Raw genomic sequence first — 18865 nt, forward strand, 5'->3', positions numbered from 1 at the left:
ATATAATAATAGAAGTGAAGTGAACCCAACACTGATCCCTGTGGAACATCCTGTGTAATTGGTGGACCTGTCTGACCTGTGGTTCCTTGGCTATATGAACTGTTTAATGGTTGTGTATGGGGATAAACTAATGAAGAGCGAACCAGTGTGCAACCAGGTGTTCCAGAAGAACAGTGTGAGAGATGTTGTCAAAGGCAGCAGCGAGGTTGGTTACCTGTATATCTTGTCGACCAAAATGCAATTTCCGGATGAGGTCATTGGTGAGGACCCATGGCGGTAGACACCCAAGCACACGGAGAGGACGAGAATATACACTGACCCCACTGCTCTGAACAAATCAGTGGTGAGAGAGAAACAACGGTTTGGTTGGAATTGTTATTGCCGTCTATGCTTTGAAATCTCATGCAACAGAACCTTTTCAGAAATACATGCCCATATCCTGGAGGGCCTGGGTCAGATGGACAATGTGCTCATCTGGGGAGCCACACAGAGAGAGCACGATGAGAGGCTACAGAGGGTTTTGTCACCACTTAAGGAGGTGAGATTGACGCTCAATGTCAAGTGTGAGTTCTCAAAGAGTAGGATAAAGCTCCCTGGGCAGGTGATCGAGGTGTTCGGGGATCAGTGCTGACCCCGATAGCATGAATGCACTGAAAGCCTTTGAGGGCATCGAAGAAGAACTGACGACAACCCCATGCCTATTACTGTACATCCCAAATGGTGAAACGCTATTTGGGATGGGTACTGGGCTCCTCCAGCGGCAAGAAGACTCAAAGTGGAAACTGTGGCTTATGCCTTGAGAGCTCTCAGCACCAGAACAACTGCCAGATTGAGAGGGAGGCGCGGGCCTCCACAAGGGCTTGTCAGAGGTTCTCACAGTACCTCATCAGGAACAGTTTCTATATCATGACTGATCACAAGCCACTTATTCCTCTGCTGGGCTCCAAGAGCTTAGATGAATTCACACCGCACATACAGTGGTTAAACATGTGCCTTATGAGATTCTCTTAAACAATATCACACATGGCCAGCAAAGACAATGTTACTGTGGACTTGCTGTCCAGAGCAACTGTCTGCAACACAGTAGAGGGTACTCAAGAGGAAGAATTTTACCTGTATGTGGACTCGGTCATAGAAAGTCTGCCAGCTGCAGACTTGGGTGTCGGGAATCCCGACAACCCAGAACAAGGATGCCATAGCGTAGCATCTGAAGAAGTACTTTGTCGAGTTTTCTACTGAAAATAGTGTCAAAGCCCTATCTGCCCTTACCAGGTAAGCTCGCAGTTCAAAAAGGCCTTTTACTTGGCAGCAGAATAGTAATCCCAGCATTGCTGAGGGCAGACATGATAACTAAAGTGGACGAGGACCATCTGGGAATAACCAAAGGCAGGGAGAGAGCTAAAAAGCCTGTAAAACCAGGATTGGAAAAAGGAAGAACAAGAACTGTGACACCTATGCCCATAAAAGAACAAACCTCGGAGAAACGATGCCGACTGAGTTCCATTCAAGGCCATGAACTATCATGGACTATCTGTTTCAGACAGAAATCGAACGATGCTCATTTTATATTCATAAAATCCAAAGCAATGATGGAGCACTTCAAGTCAAAGTGGTACGCTCTGACAATGGATCACTATTTGCATCAGAGTCCTCCCGAAAGTTCAAGATTGCTGATTCAGCTATGTGCTGGCCAGTCCTTATTTTTCCCAGAGCAACGGGAAGAATGGTGAATCTGAAAGGGGAAGTATAACAATACAGACAAAAACGGTGACAAAGCTACTATTAAAAAAACCAAGTACAGGACATGGAACACCGCAACCTGCCAAACAAGTGTTGGTCAAATATATGCTTGAGAGAGGCACAGTGGTGTACAGCAGGCAAGTTGAGGTCTTATCGATACACCCAGGTGCCCTTTCCAGGGCTGTATATATTTGTCCTTTATGGACCAAAACAAAGCCTGGTACCATTGAATAAATATATTACTGATATCTGTGGCATTACATAAGAGGTTACCTGTGCTATATTTAATCCTATGTGTATTTTCTATCTATCGAGCGCAGGTGTACATTGCATCCACTTTCAGTCCACTCCCGTTAATCAATGAGCACTTCCACACCGCAGGCAGAGCTGTTGAAGCACATTACGGAGCATAGGGCATTTTTTTCTTCCTACGCGGGGTTCCTTTGTTCCGCCTCGGCCGGCCATTATTGTAAGCTGATCAATTCGAAATGCCTAGATCACTGACTCACCGTGGAATTGAATCTGCCCCCAGTGTGAAGACAAGGGCTCAAGAAAGCCCAGCTCCGGTTTGCTCGATGGCTCAGCTTAGGTGTGTGGTGATCTAATTCTGGTTGCCTGTGTAGGCTACTAACCTATATGTGACCTCTCATATGTGTGAGTGTGTCCCACAGCTAGTTTTGGGAAGTTTCATCCCCCATCATATGGGGGTTGCGACATTTCCTTCCAAATGTCGAAATTTTGGACTTTCATTATGAGTGGACTCACGGTTTCCGTCAAAGGTGGCTGATCGTGGTATTGTAACAGAAATGGCGTAGCCTATAGCCCTTTTCCCAATACAATCCCAGCCAAAGGCAAAGTGCTGTAGAAAACGAGTTATCTAACAATTTATGTATGCTTTTCTAATAACCGCCACCGTCACATTTGGAAACAGGACGCAAGCATCCATTTAACATTGGTTTCATTTTGTAATTTAATTTATCCATTTATTATTTTCGTATTATTAAAATGATTCATTATTATTTGACTTTTTAATTCTATGGTTGGTAAATATTTTTCACCTCACAAAACAGGAGGAAATTTGTGGATTTTCGAAATAATGCACTATATACACTAGGTCTACACATCTAGCTTTTTCCCAGGTTTATTACAATTTTAATGATTAATCTTAAATCAATATTTTTTATTTAATTATACGTAGGCCTGATTAATTATATTTATTTTTTGTTTTTTTTTCTGTTACATACCTTAAATGAGTCCATATCCTCCATTATAAGTTTTTCATTAATATCACGCGTTGGAAAATGGCGTTGCGAAGATCCATTTCTCATGATTCTGAGAACCCCTTGACGTTTATCTGTGATCTACGTCACAGCTTCGCAGCGGAAGTCATGACTTCAGACGGTTTGACAACAGGGTTACGACGCTGGGAGGCGGATTACACAGGTATGCGAACAACGACTGCTGCCTAAATTGGATTTAAAGGCCACATACGACCATAGGTATCGTTATCACCGTCTATTACATTTATGAACATATATTTCGTCATAGTACGATGTATTGGGCGGGCGGCGATAGGCTGCATACAAACCTGCCAAAACAGTCGCACACACTTGAATGTCTTCAATAGATGATGTTGAAATCTTGTTTTGTTTATTTCTTATATTCTTCAATCTGAGGATGTATGTATTCATCTATTGTCATGCTTTATGGAATAGGAAATATGTTATTACAATGCAAATAACGTTTAGATAAAACATACATAGAGAGGGAAAAACGATTTAAACACGATTTAATGATCCACTACGAAATACTGTATGGTGTAGTGCATAAACGAATTTGTATTAAGTTCAGATGTTGATTATTACAGTGGCTAGTTGTGAAGGTACGATGCGTTCGTAGGAGATGATGGTTAACTACAGCGTTATTTACATACCGCTTATATACTCTCCGCCAGATCTACCAATCATTTTAGTCTTTCGCGTTACTACTTGTAAAGAGATACGAGCATTGTCTTAGTCGGCTGTCTTCTTCCGCAATTATTTTAATCGGTGTGAAAAAACGCTCTCACTGACCTGACTCACTGACAGGTTTGTTTTTAAGGAAGGGCCGTCAGTGCACGTAGCCTGCAGGGTTCATTTGGACGTCGTTTTAATTTGTAATTTGTGCTTCATATCTCAAATAGCTTAGAATGAGTACAAGAAAACGATGTTTATATATAGGCTATATATCGGTGTAGTGTTATGCTCTCTGTGCGTGTTGGCTGAAGGTCCAGCTGTGATTGAGGTTACGGCCAATGCAGTTAGCTTTTTTCTTTTCTAGGAGGTTAAATTAGTGTCAATAAGTGAGATCGGGATCATGCATTTGCTGTTTTATCCCTTGCAGCAATTTGTTATTTTAATTTAAACAAATAATCTCGACACATATATGTACATGAGAAATGACTTAAATCGGAATTAAAATTCCGATTTATGTCTGCTGCACGTTTTCCTACAGAAAGGTTATGGGGGGCCGAGAGCATATAATGGATGTGTTTCCAATCTGACCATGAGCTTCAAATCGTTGAAAAAAATGGATGACTATTTGCGTTTTCTGGGAGTGTGAAGAACTCTGTTACCATAGTGATACCTCGCTATGATGTAAGCCACTACGCTGTGCTAAACACCTCCTCCATCCAATTTGCTTCCGTATTTTCTCTGCATAAGTCTTATCCGCACGTAGCATCCTGGGTCTCACGGGTGAGTCACCACCACGGAGGCTGCTTGTCAGGAGTAGGCCTCTATTTCATGGCTTTCCTCTCTTTACCTTTCATGTTTGGAAGAGTAACGTGGCCAATAGGCAAGCATCTTTTTTAACAAGGGAAGATTATAAAACTGTTGTTAAATTAGGCCTGCATGTAATGTTGGTCTTAATCTCTTTTAGATGATTAAATTAGTAAAATACCAGACAACAACTCAGAAACATATATATTTGTATGTTTTCATTTGAAACATTCATTATGGAAACTTTTTGATTTAAATTGATTCTTTAAAGGGCCAGTGTGTATAATTTAATAGCAACTAGCAGTGAGGTTGAGAATTGCAACCAATTGAATACCCTGGGCTACTATAGAAACATGGTGGCATTGTTGGAAGAGGACCCGCTCCTTATGTAGATATAAAGCGCTCATTCTAATAGCTAGCGTTCCAGTGAATGTCCCTGGATGGTTTTTGCAACATGTGTCCTAACACTATATCTTCTTAACAGGTCTTAAACATTGACAACTGCACACCAATTTACTGGAGATTCTATCCAACATGTTGAAAGGGTGATACAAAACCAAGACCCTCAGCCGTCATCCCTTCAGGTCAAAGAATCAACGTCTTCAAATCAATAGTAGCCCTACCCCCTATCTCCCTGGGCTCTCAACAAGAAAAGCTTTGCAAGGGGATTTTGTATGTGCAACCCCTTCTGACATCAGAAAACACAAGGTGTGTTACTCCATTGTTACTTTTAGTGTACTTCAACCACCTTTTGCTCACATAAATAGAAAAATAATTGAGTGAAACCCTTTTATTAATCGACCGTTAATCACTTGCTGAAACCAGCGTGCTCGTTGCTCATTGCAATTTGCCTGGCTTAACTTCTCGATTACTTCCCTCACTGTCGGTCGTGTCACTTCCTTTCTAATTGCATAAGAAGGAGGTGCAGCTCCTACGTTGCTCCCTGCCATGGGCCTGATGGGAGGCCTGTTTCACTGCCTGCTGACACTGGGGCTCCTCTCTCAGAGCCACAGCCTGGATAGTGACGGAAGTGACGGCTCTTTCTACAGATTCAAAAGGTAACGTCGCAATATCAATATCTCATATGTTTTCCTCATTGTGGCTCAAAGAACATAGTCTTGCATTACAGTGGTTGCCAAAGATCTGGTCTCGGCCTCACTCCCGTTGAAACCACCTTTCAAAACCCACTAAGTGTCGATCCAAGAAGGGGTTTTAGGTCGTAGAGGAGCTAGGGGCACCACGCCTCAGTCTGCAGAATTTCAAATACAAGCAAGCAATCGAAATCATTCTTCATCTGAAATAGGATGAATGGCAATGTTAGAATATGAACAGAATGGTGCACTGAAGGCCGTTATCAGGAAATAACCTTATCAGATAATAAAAAACATCAGGCCACGCCCATATGTGGAAATCAATCCAGTCATGTACACGCGCTCCCTCCTCCAGGCACTGACTGGTCTGTCCACTTTTTATTTTTATTTTTTAAGGTAGAGCTAGAAAGAAACGAAAGCTGGTGTTTTCATGCTGCAAAGTCTGATTGGGCCTGTGTCTGGTTGTGTTTATGTGTGTGTGGGCGAGGAAGGGGGTTTTACTATGGTTTGTGATGGTCCTACATCACGGATAAAAGCATCCTCTAGCAGCCACAGTCATTTGTCTTATCATGTTGTGTCCCGTTTGGACGTCAGTGCATTTAGGGGTATAGACTCAACAACAGAATGACTCTTTACTCAATAAGCTCTATCCAGGGTCTTGGAAGTCCATTACAGCAATTCAAATTCCTTCATTCATTCATTTCTTATTGATGCTTCGGCATATGTGGCATGGCTATGAAGGAAATTAAGTTAGCAATGAAAAACTTTCCGGAATGAGTATCAGGGGCTCAGAATTATGCCCAAAAACATATCACACACAATCATACTCTGATATTTGCTCTATATTATTTCTTTGACCAACCTGAGTTGCCTTTTATTGGAATAACTGCACATAGAAAAGGGGTTTGAATGCGTTTGTTATCTGTTGTCCAGGTACCAGGAGACGGTGCCTTCTAACCCCAGCGACTGCACGACCACGAGGAGCCGGCAGCCGGTGGGGGCGGTCAACCCCCATAACTTCTCCGTCCACGTCCACATGCCCGGGGTCACTCCCAAAGCCGTGAGTCGCCCCCCCCCCGTTTGGTTTGAGTCAAACCGTTTGTTTACCGTCTGCAATGTGTCTCAAGCGAAGGTGTGGGATGGAGAATGGCTCTAAAACAAAGAAGGACGGCTGGCAGCGTGGTCCTAGCCCCCAGGCGAAATCATTTGCTGAGTCATTGACCCCCCCCTGAACAAACAAAATGTTCCAACGAAGCCCAAAGGATGACAACCCCTCTCGGCGAATCATCGCAGAGATCCGGCGTGATCACTGAGCCGTCTACACTTCCCAGCGGCTTTCAAGCCCCCCTGCCGGCCCCCGCTTCCACCCTTCCCTTTCTCTGAACTCGCTGGCGGCAGAGGGGACGGGGAGAGTTCACGGAGAGATGCCTATCAGTGTTTCTAATGTGGGTTTATTCTCCATATTGATCTACTGTCAGGGCCTCTGTAGATCAGTAGATCAGCGGGGGGGGGGCGTTGAACCAGCCACCTACTATCTCATGGGTGTTCTCTAGTCTAGCCTGTTGCACAAGAGCTTTGCAGCACAGAGTGGGAACTAAGTGGGAACATGTCATGTTTGTGCCACATTATACCTGTTCCTGTGTGGCTATTCCACTTATTCCATTTCCGCGGCGTCACTCAGACTGCTGCATTGAGTGGGTCGGACATGATTGCCTGGAATTACTCCCGAGAACACTGATCACACTCGGTTTGGGTGGTGAAACCACAAAGGCACGTTGTTTGTTTGATTTTAATTTTATTATATTCTATTTTTTCAGTATGGTTGAAGTCTATAGTACTTTATTATGGTCTTATAAATGAACTATACTCTTCATTCTTCAATTGTGGTCGCCATTTTTTCCTGGGACCAACACCTCCAGCCGGTCCACAGTGAAGTAGACGTTACACCCGGGGGGACCCCTTTGCGGCGTGTTTTTGACTCTGCAGAGTCTGTCATTTTTATGTAACAACCCAGTCTTTTCCGAAATGAAACTACCCCTTTTACAGTTGACGTAATATGTGATTGCGTGACTGGGAGAAAGCAAAAGGGACGACAGCAGCGCTTTCCTGAATATTTCAGAGATGTTCAACCTGAAGTGAAACCCAGAGTGGCCATGCTGAAATGTTTATCATAGTTTAGCCCCCTATTCTTTCCATCTTCATGAGACAGCTTCATCTAAAGCCACACATTAGACCCAAAAGATTAAACTGAAACAAATGTAAAACCTCTAAAGGAAGGACATTCATTTGAAAAGCTTTCTCAACACTATCCACTCACTGTTTCAGTCGGACTCCTACCTGTGCATGGCAGTACCTGTCCCGACCAAAAGAGATGTTTACATTGGTGAGTCAGCACAAATGTATGGTCCCCATAAATAGACTGCTCGTAAACTATATATTTATATATATATATATATATATATATATATATATATATATATGTTTGTATGCCTATATCTTCAATTACCAGAGATGAAGTAACTAGATGTTCATCACCATATAACGATCACGCTGCTGTACTTGTGATCATTGTGAAAACAAGCAGTCCTATTGTATCATGTTTTTAAAGCATCGCTAGTTCGCAAATATAATTAATGTCATTACTCTGCCATTACTCCCTTTTTAGTGGACTTTGTGCCGCATGCTCGTATGGACACAGCCCATCACATGCTCCTTTTTGGTTGCCAGACTCCTGTATCAACAAGTGGCTATTGGTAAGTCTACTCACCAAAAGCGTGTCCCCCTTACTGCCCTGTTGTTAATGGAGCCAGGGATGAGTGATCGGCAACACCTGCCATTAACTCACCTGTCTCCCCATCCTGTCTCCCTAGTCTTGGCTTCATATCCAGTTTTACTAGGAAATGAGTCACTACTCCCATAAACAACATTCCCTTCTTAGATTCAAATCAATGAATACATATAGTGATTGGATGTCATACTTTATTTATTTATTTATTTATATATATATATATATATATTAATGCATACAGTTATTATTAAACCTTTACTTATTCAGAGAAAGGCCATTGATAGCAGGCTCTCTTTTTCAATTAAACCCTGATCACAAAATATACAAATAAAAACAGAAATTATGGAATCATCTCAAAGAACCAATGATTAACGGACTGGCGGACTTTATCTCCCCAGGGACTGTGGGAGTGTCAAAGGGATCTGTGGGGACGAGGCCTCCATCATGTACGCCTGGGCCCGTAACGCCCCGCCCACCAAGCTACCCAAAGGTACATACACACATGGTCAACTATAGCTACTAATGCCCCCGACCAGTGCAATGCATTTTATATTATTGTATTTGGAACCAGTGGCAGGGGGGGGGGGGGATATTTTAGTGGCACACCCAAAAACCAAAGGCAATAACTGTATTTCAGTATTTCGATTATGCTGTTTTAGTATATGGGCTGGTTGAAAACGATGTCTACATGAGAGCAATGGAATCGCATAGTTTACTTTGGTTTCTTATTATACAGCTAATGTTAAGGATGATCTGATGTTCAAAGACTAAAACCTTCACATTTGGAGTACCATGCTGTTTTAATGTGTTATGTACCTGTAAACACATGCTCTAGGCAAAGTTTTCATTTGGGCTAAATGAGTTAAGGAGTCAACAAATTAACTGGGGCTTGCTAGCTATGCATTTGATATTTTCTTTCACATGGACTATTATGAAAAAAGAAAATATTGAATTAAATGAATAGAACCTAATGTAAAGGGGACCATGTTAGCCATGCTGTTATACATGCTGTAATATTGTTAACACCAGGATATTTCTTGTTTTCTGGCCTCAACAGATGTTGGCTTTAAAGTGGGAGGAAACTCTGGAATTACCCATTTTGTGCTGCAAATACATTATGGAAATATTAAAGCTTTTGAAGGTGAGTCTTTTCAAAACTCCCCAGTGGTGGTCGTTTTGGTTGCATACGGATTGTTAATTTGTTATTCAAGTCCCCAAAATCAGTTTATTTTTGAAGTTCAAATGAAGTGCGTGTGTGTGTGTGTGTGTGTGTGTGTGTGTGGGCGTGCCTGCCTGTCTGCCTGTGTGCGTGCGTGTGTGCGCATACAATGAGTGTATTTGCCAGGCTCAATTCATATCTGGGGTGGAATTGAGTTCACTGAAGTAGGTTCATATCAGAGTTCAGTGAAACCTTGGGAAACACACAGAGACCAGCTGAATGTATTTGGGTTTAGGGTGAAATCGACATTTCATAAGGATGTAGAGTGAGATATGTAGAATGACCCTTTGTACTTTGTTTTGCAGACAAACATAAAGACTGCTCAGGACTTACCTTGCAAATGACTACTAAACGGTCAGTATTTAGTAAAACACTCATCAAACTACCTTATTGCTCTTATTTGAAAGGTATGTATTTGACAGTGTATGCCGTAATCTTGCATTAGATGGCCCCATTATCATGTCAGATAAGAAAATTAGGTCCAATAAATCTTGTAGACTTTTGGAAATGGCTATCCAATTTATTATGGATTTTTTATTTATACATGCTAATTTGTGTATATATTCTACCTCTAGTATGTGCATTCAAGCAAATACATTATAGACCATATATACGTCCCCTTGCTGACACTCACAAAGAAGTGAGACGCTATCACAGTGACCTTGCTAAAGCTGTTGGCTTACTGTACTATTTTTTTGTCTGCATTTGCTACAGACAGCAATTCATCGCCGGCATTTATCTGATGATGAGTATGGATACCATCATCTCCCCGGGGAATAAAGGTACTTTATCTCTACGCTTATAACCACTTGTTGCGCCATTCATCCTTGAAACACATTTGGTCGTTTTTCTTATCATGTGTGCCACCTCCAATCAGATGTGTTCTTCTCCCTGTACAGTAACAAACGCAGACATCGCCTGTGAATACGATTCTTACCCCATCTACCCCTTTGCCTTCCGGACGCATACCCACCACCTAGGTGAAGACCCTTTTACAGAGAGTTGACTAAATATTCAGATGTTCTTTAGTGCTGGCATGTGATTCCCTGTGAGACCCCGTTAATGGACTCTAACTGTAGTCTCGCTGTGGTGGGGGGGTCATTCAACAGGCAAAGAGGTGATCGGCTACAGGATCCGGAATGGGAGATGGACTCTGATTGGCCGGCAGTCACCTCAGTTACCCCAGGTACTTCACAAACCCGCCAGTAGCCTGCGTGACATGCTGTGTGTGGATGGTGGAAGAGAGCTCATTTACCTTCCCCTAGACAATGCATTGATCCAACTCTACGCCCAGTTTGAGAACTGTTCTTCTCAAAACAACACACCTTTCGCTGAGTGGATGGATTGCTACTGATGCTGAAATGCATCAAATGCATAACATAATGGTGTTTATAGTTTTGGTGTTGAAAAGTATTATGATTTGTGCTCCGAATATGTAAGGGGTCTTGGATCCTCACCAGTTTGGAGCCCTGCGCATTGTTTATATTTACCATTTTGGTTCATATATTTCCCCTGCCAGGCATTTTATCCTGCCAGCAAAGACATTGAGGTCAAGTTTGGAGATACCCTTGCATCCCGATGTGTATTCACAGGAGAAGGAAGGACCTCAAAAACATACATTGGGTAAGTTCAATGGGAAAATACTAAAGCTTTCACGATTGGTCCATTGGTTTGACTATTTATGAGTGTATTGGTGTTTATACGTGTTTGTTTGCGCATGTTATATCCATTCAGAAACCTGTTTTGAAGTGATATACTGAAGCAATTAGTTTCCTGCATTTATACAAATGTGCATTTGCACATTTGTAACATTTACATGCAGTGACAACAGAACATATCATGAATGAGATCAGATCAGATCGGATCAGAGGACAGATTCCCCTGTGGTGGCTATACACTCGTTTTCGGAGAACACATCAATGTGTGCAAATGCTGCTTTGGTTGAGGATTTGCATTGATAGACAAACACTTTTGTCGATCAGCAGGACACAAACATATGGAAATGTTGCTGAAGAAACAGGCATACAATTACTCAACATACCCTACCACATACAACTAAACATATGCAAAGACGAATGCATATTCTATGTTTTCCGCTTGATCGACACACACCTGTGTCCTATTCTCAGAAAAAGCAATCAATATGTACTTGAAACACCTCAGTGTGGAATATTCACGCGAGACGCAACGAAATCAATGACAACCATTTGCATTGTAATTAACATAGCACACCTTTTCATTGTTCCCACTACAGCGGCACCGCTAATGACGAGATGTGCAACTACTACATCATGTACTTCATGGAGAGCAAGCATGCCACTCCGTTCATGAACTGCATGAAGCCAGGCAGCACTGAGCTGTTCAGACACATGCCAGTGCTGCCAGCCCTCCCGGTTCCTGTTGAGTCACATGACATGATGTCCCGGGTCATGTCAGGACACAAAACAGGTCAATAAGACAATATCTTAAAAATAAAAAAAAACAAATGCATGCATATTGATCAGAAGGACTTCTATATATTGACATATCGTGTAATAACCATTAGCCATAGTTGTAGCATAATCTTGTAGTATAATAGCCATTTATTCATTTTTGATGTCATTGTTGACATTGTCTTCTGATTACTTTCTTCTGGATAGTTTAGATGTCTTTGTGAATATGTCACATTGACCGGTGTAAAATACATTACTGGCCAGTTACAGTTTAAAAACCAGGGCATAGCTTGGGTGTTCTGGGTCGCTGATAGGGGGTTTCCCGGGGAAATGCAGGGGTGCTAAAGGGCATTATTTTTTGCTGAACCTACAAAACCTATTTTTGTGTGTTGACAGTCCGATTTTCCACATCTGACTGTTGGCACACTGAATGCAAATCAGAAAGTGACTTTGCTAGCAATTCCTAGCTAGTCTGGTTTTAGGGATAAGAAAGCAAGAGACAAACATTGCATTTCTGCCCTACAGATATTCCAAATGAGAATGACTCACCGCAGACAACGACGCCGGGAACACCGGATTACGGTACATAATTATGTTCAAATATAACCCTCTGGGAGTTACACACCGGAACCACGACGCAACCGGCCCCCTAATTAGATGCACCCACGTACACACACACATCTTGGCTGACAATGACGTCTACTCATGAAGTGTGGGGGGGGGGGGGGGGGGTTATTATCTGCAATACGTTATGTATGTTATTTTTAATGTGCATGATCTTCTATCAAGGTTATTTTCCGCAAAGAGGTTTGTTTGCACGGGTTACTCTAACGTGCACCATCTGCCCTCCAGGTTATTTCCTGGAGGAGGTGACGGGCTGGCCTGAGGTGAAGCTGCAGCTGGGGCAGGTGTCAGGCCTGGCCCTGGACTCGTTCGGTAATCTGGTCGTCTTCCACCGAGGCGACCACCGCTGGGGAGTGAAGTGAGTCCTTCTGACGGGTCCCGTGTTCAGGTGGTCTACTCGTCACAGCTGCTGTATTGAGGGACTCAGAGTTGTTTGTGTTTAAATCTAAATTCAGGATTCAAACGATTTTTTGGAATCTCTGTTTCCTTTGTGCCAATGCATATTTGTGTGTGAGGGCATGAGACATAAGCGTTGACGTGGAAATGGCCTGGCCAAAAATGGGATGACTGAATTATCCTTTGTTTGTGTTGTACCCAGATATAATCACATAATTTGAATACCTCGGTAAAGTGGAAAAACATTTTTGTTTGATTATAAACACAACAGATAAAATATCTCACTATCACCCGGTTTGAAGGCATCGCTATTACGTCCTTTGAATTCTCGTAATTTTTCCTTTGTCCACAAAGTCATTGCCGTGGCAATGGCTGACGCTCTCTTTTGCTAACGCCGACCACGAGGGGCTGCTGGTGTCGAGGGCTACAGAGTATCTCTTTAACATTAAAACCCTCTAATGACAGCAATATCTCCCTTACACCCCCTACCCCTCCCCACAGCTCCTTTGACAACACAGCGAGGTACCAACAGAGGTCCAAAGGGCCCATCCAGCAGTCCACCATCTTGGTTGTGGACCAGGTCAAAGGAGAGATCCTCAAAGCCTCTGGCAGAAACACGTGAGCGACCATGTGCTTTCCTTCACCTTTAGAACATAACACCTGTAAGGTTTTGATTGCTTGAATCCAAGCCTAGGAATCAGGCAATTAAAGGATGATTCTCCCCCACTCTGTCTCTTGCTGCAGCTTCTACCTGCCTCACGGAATAACCACGGACAAGGAGAACAACTACTGGGTGACTGATGTTGCTCTTCATCAGGTGAGAACGGGAAAAGGATCTCTGCAGTCTGGAGAGCAGAAATGTAAACCCAGTCCCATGATGGCGTTGGAGTATTTTCAGTCACATTTAGAAATCGGGGCCAACGTTGTTTAGAATTGGTTATGGAATATTACAAGATACTTTCACCTTGCTGCTGCAAACATGGATGCAATACCATGGAGCAACTGTATGTGGCAATAAATAGATACAAAAATGAACTAGATTCTTCCACTATGTCAGTTGGGATCAGGTGTTGTGTTGAAAATGTAATACTTAGGACATCCCATTCTCCACACCATTCCTGCAGGTCTTTAAACTGAGCAGTCAGCCGAGGGATGTACCGCTGGTGGAGCTGGGAGAGGCCTTCACCCCCGGCAGCGACCGGCTGCACTTCTGCCAGCCCACCGACGTGGCCGTGGACCCCGTCACCGGGAACATCTACGTTTCCGACGGATACTGCAACTCCAGGATCATGAAGTTCTCCGCCGAGGGCCGATACCTGTCCGAGTGGGGAGCAGGTAATAGGGGTCCCCACTTAACACACACTCTCCTGTTGATTAAACGGGCGGTCAGTGAACCAATAGTCAACCAGTATGTAGAAAGTGAGAATATTACAATGTAAGAGGTCAAGCATTGTAAGAATAACCATTGTCTTTATTATAGCAACCATTTTATATTCCTGAAGTCCTATTTTAAATTACGTTAAAAAGTGCAACATTTTGCAACTTGAATTATTGCAGTCGGCTCTCTTATTCCGGTCAGGTTGGAGGGGGGTCAAAACAGCTTGGAGATGTCTAGTTTTGGAAGTTTACATCTAAAAAACCATCTAAATAGGGTTAGGGTCCCATTGCAATCCCAAACCATGGTTTTCCTGTTTTTCCCTCGGCTCAGGGTCATCGGATCGGAGGAAACGGAAGCCGTTCCGCATCCCCCACAGCCTGGCGTACCTCCCGGACCGTCAGGAGCTGTGTGTGGCTGACCGGGAAAACGGACGCATCCAGTGCTTCGTGGCCGACTCTGGGGAGTTCCTCAAGGAGATCAAGAAGGAGGAGTTTGGGGGGGAAGTGTACGCCATCGCCTACAGTCCACACAGCGGTGAGTTCATGGAGTCGGGAGGATTAGACACCAAGGCATTTTCTTCTTATCTCTTTTTTTTCCTCCTGTTATGTTGCGGGTCAAATTGACCCATTTTGAAGTTTGGATGATTGGAATATAGCGTTTTTAGTGTCAAACCTCTTCTGCTGGCATTAATTAGTGTAAAAAAACATTCCAAAACGGTTCAGGGCAAGCATTTGCAACCCCCCCTGCGTGTACACATCACAGAGAGTCTGTTGGGTCGGTTTGACCCGAACAGTGGTGGTTGAAAGGGGTCAGGTGTGTCCGATGTTAGGGCAAGAATAGGACCCCTCAATCGACCAATCGACAGTCGCTACCTTGAACCTTTTATGTTCAGAAAAAATAGAAAAAGAAAGGAGACACACACACACACACACACACACACAAACACACAATATCTTGGATTTTTCATTTTCCGTTTGTAAATAATTCCTTTTCAGTGAACGGGTCAAATTGACCCTTGTTTTGGTTTCTGACAATATTTAAACGCAGTGGGGCAAATTGATTCAGGAACATTTTTGTTATTCATGACAACCATAACAGGAGAGATAAATAAATATTGACTGAGGGAAACGACTCGATTTAGTTGTCATGCTTTAGGATTCTTCCCTAAACTCAACATCCCAAAAATCCCATTATGTTCATTAATTTATTCCTTACACATGAAGCACAATAATGCAGAGAGATGAAAAGGATCAACCAAAGGCTTTGGTTTGCTTTTTGTTTTACACAAATTTGAATGCTTTCTTCTCCATGCAGGGGGTCTCATCTACGCAGTCAACGGGGAATCTGCAGATGGATACTCTTCCCCGATCAGAGGCTTTGTCATCGATTATTCCAGCAAGGACATTGTGAATGTCTTCAGGCCAGTGGATCAGGTAGCTACCGCCGTCAGCACACCCTCAAACAGCACACAGACTCACCTGTGTACTTATGAACCTCTGCAGGTTCGATGTTTTCAGTATTTGTATGTTTTCTCCAAACCTGAGTATGTATAGCGTTTTTGTCAAGGCTGGTTGTTTTTTTATGTGCTATATAAAGACATTTGATGTATCAATCTCAATGTATCATGTTTTTTCTTTTCATTTTATTCAGAAACCAGTTGCTATACTATGTGCAGGCGTAGGGAAAAATACGAACAAGTAAGAGTACAGGAACCTGGGTCGCAGGCAAACTAATTCCACTCACTGAGGTCGTACTTTGCCTTCCTTCCAGGAGTTCAAGATGCCCCATGACATCGTGGTTACCCCCGAAGACAGCGTCTTTGTAGGGGATGCCGCCTCTGGCTCTGTCTTCAAGTTCACTTCTGGAAGTAAGTGGTCGTTTTCACAGAATGTGGTTTTATGTGTAAAACAAAATATCAGTTAAAATATTGAGGAAAATCTCCGTTGGATTTTCATTGGGCGTTTTACTTTTCAGACTCTCATCGCTCCGTCAAGAAGAGTGGGTTTGAAGTGGAAGAGCTTGAAGGTGATTCTTAAAGATTTGCCTTTTCTTATCATAACGTACCGTATCATACTGTGTAGGTTTAAAGAGTTAAAAAAGAGGTTTTGGATTCTTCTTGCTGGTTACCCTTTAATAAATAAATAAAAATGGATGCATCCAGGAAGTCAGATGTTTCCAAGACAGGACTAGCCATTAGCTGTTGGGTTATGATTTAATTCAGCCATTTGAAACCCTGCCTTGATCTGAGATTGTAATAAATGTTGTTCTTTCATGAAAGTGATAGTTGATCTCAGACCTGCTAATGTTTAAAGATTAACTGAAAGGGTAACCCTCACGCTTGGATTATTTTTCATAAAAAAGAGAGCTTCTTCATATGCATGTCGGGGGAAAAAATCGCAGTCTGCAATTTCCATGTAAAACCACAATTCCTTTCAAAAGACGCATTAAGTAGAACTCTTAGATTAGAAAATAGCCAACACGGACGGGTCCCGTGCGACAGGTTCCCATTGCAACTAAAACATGCTGAGAACTTGCCACACCTGGCCCCGGTACTTCAACCATCATAACCCTAACATCACACTGCGTGTGTCTCCCCTCAGAAATAAAGACCATCATCCAGACCAACCTGAGGCCGGCCGCGCACAAGGCCCAGACGGTCTCAGAGGTCCAGCCCGCGCCTCCCCCGATATACCAACAACAGCAGAAACAACCACCAGGGGAGGAGGAGAAGGGGAAGCCGGAGAAAACCAAGCCCGACCCGAGCACTCGTCAGGGGGTCTCTCCGGCCCTCATGACCACCCTCCTGCTCATTCCCCTGGTGCTGGTGGTTTCCGTAGCGGTGTTTATCCGCTGGAGGAAGAGCAGGGTGTACGGTGGTGAGAGAACCCATGCATTTCAATGGCTATGTTCAGTTGTCCAAATGTTGGTTATTATCTTTGTTGTCCTGCATGTTATTCACCCGGATTGTTGTTCCTCCTCAGACACATTCGACATGATACAGGACGTGAAGCCGGGGGGGGGGATCTTGGGGAAACTGAAGGGTATGCATTTGTATATATGTTGGGATTTCAAATCATGTTTTACTTTCACATGTATGTATGTTTAGGATCCCATGTCTGGCGTTATACCATTTTGTTTTGTTTAGTGAGTGCAAGTATCAAATTATGTTTATTTTTGATTTGATACTACATACGTTTGAATGAAACCACTAGATTGATCTGCCAATTTACCTCCAATTGTTCGTAGTAGTATGCACTCATGCCTTGCACACACACTTTACCCTTAAAGTAAGTTTAAAGTCTTTCTATAGTTCTCAGATCGCTCCATTAAATCGTTAAAAAGAAAACAATACAATAGAGAAGTTGTTGCCATTTACCTTTTGAAATCAATCATAAAAGTAGTGGCCTTTTGAAAGGCATTGCATAAATATTTGTGAAATGAACCTTTTCATTAGCTAATTCATTCTCATATATTCTTTCATATAATTTCAGGTAAAGCTGTGGGTGGCTTGAACCTGGGAAACTTCCTTGCGACTCACAAAGGCTACACCCGGCAAGGCTTCGACCGTCTGAACACGGAGGGCAGCGACCACGAAAAAGAGGAAGATTACACCACAGATTCAGAGAACGAAGAGTATTCTGCCCCCCCAGCCCCCAGCTCTTCCTCGTAGGCCAACAAACTATAACCAGGACCAACTAGCTCTGGTCAAATGTCGGGATGTAATTCATTTATGTGCAAAATGTTTTGTTTTTTGGCTGCCAAATGTATTTATTTTTATGAAAATTCTGATTAATATAACTGAAGTCACATTAACTGATTTTTTTTGATTTTCTTTTCATGTAGATTATTTTCATAAAGACCAAGAATACTTTTTATTGTTTTAGATTGAAACAAACATTTCAATAGATTAAAAGCTATATATTTGTGCCTTTTTAGTTACTTTGCCAACCTTCAAAAAACGTGCCACTTGGGAAAAGTTATTGCTACGGAGATCTGAATCTTCATATATGGTCTATTTCTTACGTAAGTTGTCTTCACAAAATCACAAAATATATATAATATATATATATATAATCATTTGATAAATATCAGATGTTGACTGTCTATTTATTGTGTCACAGTGAGGTTATGCTGCAAGAAAACTATTTTCAGTAATTTTTGTGTAATAATAAAGTGTCTGCAAAGCATCAGCCTTGCATCATGTTTATTGAAAAATTAAAGGCATTATAGCGGTGCTTTAAAAATGTCAATACTTATAACAGATACATGCCTATTTAGAAGCTCCAGAAGTTTCATCCCAGAGTCCCTGCTGCAGAATTGAACCACCCCCATTTTGGCTGCAGTGGGTAGGGTAAGAAAAACTTTAAAGCGAATGAGCAGTTTCTGTTCCTTGTACTGAATGTCTCTAACCATGCTGCATAACAAGTTAAGCACAGGA

General features: G+C 42.5%; 1 protein-coding gene across 3 annotated transcripts; it reads left to right on the top strand.

Moving 5' to 3' along the window:
- Positions 1–3119: 3119 nt before the first annotated feature.
- On the top strand, positions 3120–18605 carry pam (peptidylglycine alpha-amidating monooxygenase). Of its 3 annotated transcripts, none has more exons than XM_079734636.1 (26): positions 3120–3239; positions 4984–5207; positions 5416–5557; positions 6524–6650; positions 7916–7973; positions 8256–8343; positions 8777–8868; positions 9436–9519; positions 9903–9951; positions 10312–10379; positions 10497–10577; positions 10707–10783; positions 11117–11220; positions 11852–12045; positions 12555–12611; positions 12882–13011; positions 13551–13667; positions 13794–13866; positions 14174–14384; positions 14758–14961; positions 15742–15860; positions 16198–16294; positions 16402–16452; positions 17028–17303; positions 17409–17468; positions 17919–18605. In XM_079734636.1, exons 3-26 carry the CDS (start codon positions 5448–5450, stop codon positions 18095–18097), a joined length of 2706 nt encoding a protein of 901 aa, XP_079590762.1. In that variant the 5' UTR covers positions 3120–3239; positions 4984–5207; positions 5416–5447; the 3' UTR covers positions 18098–18605. The 3 variants fall into 3 exon arrangements, with proteins under 3 accessions (XP_079590762.1, XP_079590760.1, XP_079590761.1); XM_079734634.1 differs by having other exon boundaries at positions 5419–5557; XM_079734635.1 differs by having other exon boundaries at positions 3127–3183; positions 5419–5557.
- The last annotated feature ends 260 nt before the right edge of the window (positions 18606–18865 follow it).

Source organism: Pollachius pollachius (genome assembly GCF_949987615.1).
Source record: "Pollachius pollachius genome assembly, chromosome: 4".
NCBI classification, from domain to species: Eukaryota; Metazoa; Chordata; class Actinopteri; order Gadiformes; family Gadidae; genus Pollachius; species Pollachius pollachius.

What these genes read in the sequence shown, in the direction of transcription:
- pam (XM_079734636.1), top strand. Translation starts at nt 5,448, where the DNA reads ATGGGCCTGATGGGAGGCCTGTTTCACTGCCTGCTGACACTGGGGCTC. An exon ending in TCTTTCTACAGATTCAAAAG is followed by an intron (nt 5,558 to 6,523) that starts GTAACGTCGCAA and finishes TCTGTTGTCCAG; the next exon opens with GTACCAGGAGACGGTGCCTT. An exon ending in CGCCTACAGTCCACACAGCG is followed by an intron (nt 14,962 to 15,741) that starts GTGAGTTCATGG and finishes TTCTCCATGCAG; the next exon opens with GGGGTCTCATCTACGCAGTC.